The following is a 9,647-nucleotide window of genomic DNA, read 5'->3' on the forward strand; positions in this document are numbered from 1 at the left end:
ACAAACCGTAGATACATAGAAAAAAGCCACAGCGTGGCCTTTGCTGAAAACAAACTCTGTGCCTATCAGCTCACAAAGTCCAGCTGAAAAGGATACAGAAGAGACGGTGCTTGTGCTGCAATCATGTGTCTAAACAGTTCTGTTCCATTTAAAGACCTTTCGGAGAATGCCAGACTGTTCCTAGTTTTAACCTTTAAAATGCAGCAAGGACTTTGAGAGCTACTTTGGCATTTCTCAGTGTAACTCACACCTCCCACATACAGCAGACATGACTTTATTAAGCAAAGCATCAGGAAAGCAGCCATATATGGGTATGCACAGCCTATGGACCCCTGTACAAGGGCGCATCTCTCCTGGAAAGGTTTTTCACCTGTGTTCCTCTTGGCATCACACTAACTCCTCATGCAGAGAAGTGGTGTCATCTATAATAGCCTCAACCACTTGCAGAGTTTCCCCTTCCCACCTCCACTTAATGCCGGCAAGCCAACTACCAAGAGCAAAGTAGGCAGCAGATTTTTCTGTGTCTCCCAGAGTGGTAATTAAAGTTGCTAAAAAAAAAAAAAAAAAAAAAAAAAAAAAAAAAAAAAAAAGAAACGTGAAGTTCTTCCTGAGAGCGATGTTCTCTGTATTATCCAAGAAAGCATCAGCTGCTTTTGTAGTCACAAGCTATGGAGATGAGACTGTCTGGGATCCTTCTATCCTGCCCTAACATGTCAGTGTGGTGGTGTATAGCTCAGCCACTAGGAGTTGTCTTATTCCTAATTCATGCTGAAACAATACTGTGGAACCAAAATCATTGATGCCTTTATCAACTCACTTTATTTCTTGTAATGCTTTGTTTGCTACCACTGGGGAATAGAATGTTTGTATAAAGCTCATTGGTATTGCTTTCTCATGGAAGTAATTTTAATATGCCCTTTGCTGATAACTTTTCATGGGACCTTTAGCCTTTGACTTGATCTAAGGACAAGATTTTTTTTAAGATCTAGGCACCAGGCTCCCTATGAAGAGGCCCTGGTGAGGCCACATCTGAGTACTGTGTCCAGTTCTAGGCTCCCCAGTTCAGGAGAGATAAGGAACTACTGGAGAGTGTCCAGCAGGGAGGGCTATGAAGATGATGAGGGGACTGGAGCATCTCCCCTATGAGGAAAGGCTGAGAGAGCTGGGCCTTTTTAGCCTGGAGAAGAGAAGACTGAGAGGGGATCTTATCAATGCATACAAACATCTTCAGGACGAGTAGCAAGAGGGCAGTGTCAGGCTCTTTTCAGTGGTGCCCAGTGACAGGACAAGGGGCATCAGGCAAAAACTGCAACACAGGTAGGGCTTAAGCATTTTACATTACTTCTTTGTATGGCTGAAACTTCATAACTGAGGTGACAGGAAAGCTGGATAGAAATGTTAAAATAAAAAAGGCTCAGATGCCCTGGGCAGCATCCTGAGGTGCCCCTGTGATATTGCCAGCAGTGTGCACCACTGGGTGACACTGTGGGTGATTTGCCCACCCCATCCCTCTTCATAAGAATCAAAAATGGTTCAAATAAACCTGCTGTGAGCCTGGAGGGTGGTCAGCATGCTGAAGATGGTTTCTGCTTTGGGAATGTAGATGCTCAGAGCTGTGTCCACTTTTCTGTCTGGGGATGTCACTCTGACATGGTCTCCTTTTCCTCCCCACTGGTTGCTTTTGTTGCACATTAAGAAAAAGGTGCAATGCAAAGAATGGACTTTTCTTGAGCAATTCTCTCTCAGTACTCCTCTCTGGTCTTTTGTTGTTTGTTGTTTGGGTTTTTTTGTTTTGGTTTGTTTTTTTTTTTTTCTTTGGTAGAGGCTCTGCTGCCCATGCCAAACCTAGAAACCAAAGATAAATGTTACTAATAAGCCAAATGGTGAGGATACATTGAATCATTGGGCCATTGCATGCATGCAAAGGCACAGCTGCATATAGGAAGTCTGGCATAGTCCTCGGGTGAGAGGGGAAAGCAGGAGGTCACATTTTCAAGGCAGACTATAATCTGTTGGAGCCTTGGGTCTACTTCGAGTGCAACTCAGCTTTGCTTGCTGCAGGCAGTCCCCATTCAGACTTGGGATTTTACCAAATCTGTGCCCATGAGTCAGCCCTGTTCCTGCAGGAACAGTTTTTTCACTACACGTCTTCATATCCCTAGTTTCACGACAGGCACCAAGGTGCTATCATGCTATCATAATACCTTGAAAAAATAATAGTGATAAAGTCCAAGCAGGTATTTCTTTGGCCAACTTCACTGGACACCAGCATCCAAACTAGTATCTTATTTTTATTGTCTGAGTTTGATGTGGTCACATCCTTTGTAAGTGATCAAATCACACACATGACATCATGGAAATGACTTAGAGATTCTGTTCTTCTACTTGGTTCACACCTTGGTTTTGATATTTATAACTGTATAGTTTCAGAGAGGACCATAAAAGCCTCTGAAGCTGACCTAAATTTAGTTTTCATCCGTAGCGTTGTCCAATACCAAATTAGGACCCTTGGGAGTGGTAAGCAAGTCTTATGAGCCCCTTGCCAAAAAGCTGACATTTCCATCCTTCAGGAAATAACATACCACATCAGACCTTGTACGTATTAATACTAACTGCTATTCCCACTGCACAGTGAGTCAGTGGCATTTCTGAAAGGCAGTGCCCAGTTTAGGGGGAAGGATGAGGAATATCCCTGTTGGCTGAATTTTCTTATATGGGCTAGATGATATAGAACAGGTGAGGTGAACCAAGATGCACGAAAAATTAATCCAGCAAGTGCTTTTTCAGATTATTATGTAGCTCCAAAAATCCTCTACATTATATTGCATCAAAATCCAGCTGTGCAGAGGGCCTTAAAGATAAATTCCAAAGCGGCAAGTTTGAAAATATTCCTCCATTTCAAAACATTTTAAAATGTTATACCTGAGTAATATAAGCCATATTATACATAGTTATATGTCAGATGGAAAGGAAGCACCATTATAAGAAATACAACATAATGTAGTATCTATGAAAATTTGTAAAATACATTAGGTGAGATTCGAACCATCTCAGAGCCTGAATTTCATCCTTTTGGCCTAGAGAGAAGTAGATTTCAGCTAGTTCATCTGTCTTATTTTAGAGACCTCAATGTTGCTTCAAACCATTAGTTGGGATGACTAAACTATTCATGGCAAATACAGAACGTGCATATGCATTCCTCTTACTTGAGTTTTGGTTTTGGTTTTTTGGTTTTGGTTGGGTTTTCTTTTTTCCATTTTCAAACACACCTCTAGTCAGTTTGTAAGTGTACTCAATATTTACCCATATGCAAACAAAAGGCACTGCAAATATCTGTTCATGTAATATGCAATGTCTACAAAGTCACATGAGATTGTTTCTGGGCCCAGATTTCAAGCCCCGGACCACATGCCAAAGATAAAATGATTAGAATGACAGTAGTGGCGAAAAGTTTCTTTATCACCAAGAAGCCTTTGGTCAAAGGAATAATGATTTTTTTTTTCAAGACGGTGTTCTGGATGGACATGTGAATATTTGGGGACTATTCAAATGCTGGAAATATATTGAAATTAGAGTAAATCCATCGATTCATTTGCAAAATATTGGTAAAAGAAAAATTGATGTTAGATAAACAGTAACTCCAGAGCCATCAGAAAACCTAGGGCCACTGGAATTCTGAATTTAAAAAAAAAAAAAAAAGAAAAAAAAAAAGACAGAGATTTACTTTTTACAGTCTCACTTTGTCATTCTTTCATATCATGGCCTGAAACTAGTGCTATAGATTTGATTCCGCTTTGCCGTATCAGCATCCTCTTATTGTGAGTGAGCAGTGGTTGGAGAATCTTTCAGTTGCCAATTCTCATTACATTGCCTGAATCATGTCGTGCCTGACAGTTTTCATAAAGCCCAAGCTCCAGGAGACTAAAAAATCTCCTGAGAACCCCAGCTTTTGAATGCAAGGAAAAAAAGGAATGTTGTAGTCCTCGTGATTGCAGAAACAAGAGAAAAAAATTATCTTTGCTGTGCTCCCAATATGCTGAAGGCTTATTAACCCGGAGGCAAAATGAAACATCTCTCAGAACCCACTGTTTGATTTTTTTTTTCTAAGCTGGAAGAAGAGAAAGTCAAAAGGAGGTCTGACGTTTTTGAAACCTGGTAAAAGCAATACTGGAATTCAGGTCATTAACTTCAGCTGAAACAGAGAGAAAAATGGGCGCTTTCTTGTCATAAGTCACAGAATTTTGAAATAGGTGTATGGTAAAAAGCAGAGCTTTTTAAAAAAATCATCGTATCACAGGGACAATAGCAAATTAATCTGTCAGACAGTGTATAAATAATGGATAAACATTGTCTGGAATTGCCTTTTTCCAAATTAACAAAATAGCCCATTTTATTTACAATTTGGCTGCCTTGCCTGTTGAATTGAAAATGCACAAAGCTGGCGCATCAGATGATCTCACAGAAGGCAGCTCTGCCAAGACTGCCATAGGTTGCTTTGCATAGTCATCCTACTGTATATCAACGAATAAGCATGAGCTGCATTTCTTATTTCTTCACACCCCTTTTAGTATCAGCGCCGTGGAATTATTGCACTGAGCGCTGTATTATGTGCTCATTGTATTTTATATGATGCTTGGATTAGCGCACAGTTCCTTATTTAATAAAACTGTGTTGTGCTGCAGTTGTATATGGCAGCCATATATGATTACAATACACAATAGGAACTGCTCATTTCTACACTGTTCCTAGGGAAGTAAAGGGTTACTAGGGGAAGTGGTGTTTTATCACACATTCAGCATTGCACAAAAATAGCCTAGAAGACCAAAATGTTTGCATTAAAGTCTCCACACTTCTGTAATTAATTTAACTCCACAATGATCTATTTTGGATATTGTTAGCGTATGCTTTCTGTCCAGTATATGCATAGTTAATGACATGTGGGGAGGTGCATGAGACAGATATAAAATCTTTTCTTAAATATTGAGAAAGGAAGAATTTAGTTCAGTACTTGAGGGCTGAGCTACACACCATGTAGCCTTGGTGGAGCTGCCTCTCTGCTGGGGGTGGGGAAGCAGCACACCAGACACTGTAAAGCCTTCGTCTTGTAGGACTGGGATAATGTGACTGCACAGCGTGTGAGATCAAAAACCATATGTGCCTTTCTGTATCTGATGACCCTTTTTCATAACCAGGTTTTGGGCTGTATTTTTTTTTCTAGTCAGTTTGTTGATGGTGAAAGTTTCTAGACTGACAGTTGAAGAGATTGGTCTCCTTTATTAGCCACAGCCAGCAACCCGTGCAGGCACAGCCCTGAATATTAGAATCGATCCACCCAAGCCTTCATGTTTCATGCCATCAATTCCATTGCTGTAAAATAGGCGTCAGATGTGACCACCTCAATGTTGCCTATGCAAAGCATGGCAAAGAGCTGCCACGATTTTCTCTGAATATATGCAAAAAGCTGAACAAGGAGCAAAGCAGGAGATAATAGGCTCCAGCAATTCCTAGATTTGACCTGGAAGATTTATTTTCTGGTTGATTTTGTATTTTGTTCAGCCCTTGATGCCAGAAACAGAGCTCCTAAAAGCAGTAGTAGGTTATTGCTGCATCTCCTGAAAATCATCTCTTACCACATGCCTGAGGCCACCAGGCATGTCGCAAATGGTACCCTCTGGCCAGCACTGTCTTCTGATGTCTTTGGACTTGTAATTCTGAAGTCAGAGGCTGCCTATCTCATTATGGCTTTGCTGAACTACACTGGCGTACACTTTTGTTGACTTACACCAGGCTATGTATATCTCATGCTTTGCCTCTCTCAGAAATATATTGCTTTGGTTTTCTTCCCATAGGTGAATCCGCAGTGAGCAAGCGCTCGCCTCTACTCATTTGCTCACGTACAGTTCAGACTGTGTGCTTTTGAATTTAGTCATGTTACATCCTGTGTTACCTGATTAAGATCAGTAGCTGGGAGTTGATTGTTTAATTGACTTTTCAGAAAATCAGCTAGAAGTTTTCTACATCTTTCCCATTATATGAAGGGAATAAGATGAAAGCTTGAAATATTTACAAGTGCAAGGAATGGTTCACTTCATTCCTGAACTCACCAGCTTAAACTAGCGTGAAGGTCCTTACACCACCAGGACTTCCCAAATTTTCCCATGGACTGGATCAAAACATCCCAGGCCTGAACCCTAGCTTCTCATCTAACACTCCATCCTGCAAGTTTTCCACTGCTGGAAGGCTGAGGGCTGCACCTCAAGCACAAGGCACCCCTGGGCTCCCTCCTCCTCCAGCAGCACAGACATCCACCAAACCTCCGAGCAGAGAAGCCCCACCACCCCCACTGGTATAAACTCAAAGACAGAGTTTGCTGCTGCAGTCAGATGCTGCACAGGAGAGGTGGTAGAATGAAACCCCAAAGCTACGTGACCCCATCAAGCCACCAGCCTCAGCAAAACCCAGGCCTCCCCAGAGGGACTGATTCTGCTTTATAGGAACTGGCTACAACAAATATAGGCTCAACCCCTTGAGATAAAAGTACAGCACTGCAGAACTATGCTCACCACCCTCCTACAGGCTATCTGACAGCATTTCTTCCAGAGTGTTACTCACTCACTTTAAAGTGCAGCGAGTAGTGGATGAAATACATGACAATCGAAGTCAACTCCTACTGATCACGGGTTTTACCCACTGTCATTTGAGGAAAAATAACGAAAAAGCATCCCAGGCCTGAGTGAACTGCTGTAAAGCAGTGGTGTGGAGTGTTGCTATTTGCATACAGGGTTTATCATCTTAATTTTTTGTTACTGTAACATTTTTGCTACCAAACAGTTAATTATGAATTAATGAAAGTGTAGCTTTTAATACTAATTTGTAGGACCAAGTAGCCATTAACAGATTAAAAGTCTTCAAAATACGAACAGTATTTTCTTAAAATGGTTATTTGCATGGGACACCAACCACTAAAATAGCTTTGATATAGTAAAAATCTTGAACTTACAAGTTACATTTTCCTTATATACTGTATCAGCAGAACAAGCCTTAATTATTAACTAAACCAATTACAGATTTATACAACTGAGGTTGAATCTCTGCAACAGAAGGGTTCTGAGTACAAGAGCTATGCTATGGGTGGGGCAAAGCAAATGTCGCCAAATTTTTTTGCCTTTATCAATCTCTACATTAAATACTAAAGAAGAAATATTTAAAGTGATATACTCACATGGTAACAAATTAAAGACATGCAATTTTTTACTGAAATTTTTCTAAAAGCTAGCTTCGAGGATCACAAATTTATCTATTGGTGAGAGCACGTATTGAAAAAAATGAGAATGGTGATTGAGGCATCTCCAAAGGTTTTATAGTATCCCGTATTGTCTCAGTACCGGCTTTTATGCTTCGTATCCTTTGATACAGTTCTCCAAATAGAGGACATAAATACCATCCAGATTTTAAAACATTTTATTTGCATATTAAAAAAATTGTGCATTCCAATAATTAAAATCATTTGAACAAAAAAAAAAATGGCACTCGATTAACTGCATTTTACAGCTCGCAGGACCTTGGTACAGCTTTGCATTTATTCGTGTGTTACTCTAGTTTACTGTAGTCCCACCCAAGTTCTTCTTTCATCAACATGCAAGCTCTTTCATGCCACCAGGACCAAAGCCAGACAGGCAGAGGGAAAGGCAGCGCCTTCATTCAGTGTCAGTAGTTCTCTCTATTCTTTTGATGTGAAAGGGGCAGTACAGTCATTTTAAACTTTATCCAACCTCTTTGCATCTTACAAAGTTAAACAGCTAAAAGAAGTAAAATAAGAAGGCAATGCTTGTGGAATGTACAGTGCATAATTTGGAAGGGCTGATTTCATTACGATTCACCCGCTTGCTTCTCCTGTTCAATTGCTAAAAAGGGGGAAAAAAACAGAAAAGGAGAGAAAAAAAAAATGAAGATCAAGAAGCTGAAACGCATTCACACGACAATTCCTACGATTTGTAAAAATGTATCTATCTATCTATATCCACCTCAAAAAAGAAAGGTAAATAATTGTAAATACCGCGCTACTAGGCGGTGGGTTCAGGTTTTCGCTGTCTGGCACAGCCACAGCCCTGCACCCCCCCCGCAGCCCCGCACCCCCCGCCCCCCGCTCCCCCCCCCCCCCCCCCGCTCCCCCCCCCCCCCCCCGCCCCTTTGTCTCCTCCCGCCTCCCCCCGCCCCCCCGCCCGCCCTCCCCGCCGGTGCCCGCACTCACTTTCTTTTGAAGGCAGCGGGTTTTTCTCTTGCGTCTCTGTCTTCTTCAATTTGGACTTGTCAAATTTCTCGATCTCAGCCATGTCTGGTTTGTCGGACATGTTGGCAGGTGACTCTGCGCACACAAGGAACAGACCGTCACCCCCTCGCCGGCTGCCCGCGCCCCCCGCCCCCACCCCCAGCGCGGGGACCCGCCGCCGCGGGAGCCCGGAACTCGGCGCACGCCGAAAATACCGCGCTTAATCCCCGGCATATTTAAAAGTTGTTTTAAAAAGCGTTAATTTAATCCACCATCAAAGGCGGTGCAGCTCGCCGCCAGCCGCCGCCGGGGGCAACTCCCAGTCCCTGCGCGGAGCCGAGTACAATAGAAGGGAAGCGCCCGGCGCGGACCGCGTTTTTAACTCATTAAGGGAAAATTAATTTAAAAATAAAGCCCTGGAACAGCAACAAAGCCGGCTTGCGGCTCGCACGCCACCGCCCTGTAGCGGTGCGTCCCCCAGACAATAGCCCCCTCCCCCCCCCCGGACAATAGCCCCGCGCCCTGCTCTACCCGCGGTCCCTCCCCGGCAGGGGTACCGGGCAGGGGGTCGTAGTGCCTGCGCTGGGGGACCCGGGAGGGGAGGGAGGGGGGAGGGGGGGAAGGGAGGGGAGGGGGGTGCGGCGGGACCCACCGGTATTGCCGCGCGGTGATGCTCAGCCCCGCCGCTCGGTGCTGCCGCCGCTCCGCACGCCAGTATAAAGGGCGCTCGCTGGCGGGGCGGTTTTATCCCCGCGCCTATGCAAATGACGGTGATGTCACCCGCTAACCATTTTGCCGCTTTCCGCTCTTTTTTTTTTTTTTTTTTTTTTTCTGCCGGCTTCCTTCCCCTCCCTCCACCGCCCAGCCCGCCGCCCCCCCGCGCACACGCACACACGGCTACAGACACACACGGGCACACACGCCCGCCCGCCCTTAAAGCCGAAGATCGGCCCTGTGCCGGTCCCCGCCCCGGCCGCGGCTGGCGGCCCGCACCCCCGCGACGGCCCGGTGAGGGGGGCGGCCGCTGCCCCCGGCTCCCCGGCCCCCGCCCGTCCTGCCCCGCCGCCGCGGGGCCGCGCAGGGCAGGGCCGGCCGGGGCGGGCAGGATCGGGCGGGCGGGGGCAGCCGCAGCCACCGGGCACCTTCCGCAGTGGCCGCGGGCTGCGCCCGGCGCGGGGCTTGCGGTGGTTTGGCTGCAGCTCTGCCTGCCCCTCTCCCGCTCGGGCAGTATCAGGTCGCTGGTTACGTTACTGAGATTTCCGCATGTAGAAGGAAAAGACGAAACCCTCGCCCCTTCAGAGCTCCGGGAGCTGCCCGCCCCACAGCCCCCTTCCTCCGCTGCCCTTGCAACCCTGCTGCAGGGAGAGAAAGCCCTTAG

At 45.0% G+C, this 9,647-nt stretch overlaps 1 protein-coding gene across 1 annotated transcript; it reads right to left on the reverse strand.

Moving 5' to 3' along the window:
* Positions 1 to 7,445: 7,445 nt before the first annotated feature.
* On the reverse strand, positions 7,446 to 9,059 carry TMSB4X (thymosin beta 4 X-linked). Its single transcript, XM_055702440.1, has 3 exons — positions 8,922 to 9,059; positions 8,252 to 8,365; positions 7,446 to 7,904 (listed from the first exon to the last, which is right to left on the reverse strand). Exons 2-3 carry the CDS (start codon positions 8,349 to 8,351, stop codon positions 7,870 to 7,872), a joined length of 135 nt encoding a protein of 44 aa, XP_055558415.1. The 5' UTR covers positions 8,352 to 8,365; positions 8,922 to 9,059; the 3' UTR covers positions 7,446 to 7,869.
* Between the last annotated feature and the right edge of the window lie 588 nt (positions 9,060 to 9,647).

The sequence above is a fragment of the Falco cherrug genome, chromosome 2 (genome assembly GCF_023634085.1).
Source record: "Falco cherrug isolate bFalChe1 chromosome 2, bFalChe1.pri, whole genome shotgun sequence".
Classification (NCBI taxonomy): Eukaryota; Metazoa; Chordata; class Aves; order Falconiformes; family Falconidae; genus Falco; species Falco cherrug.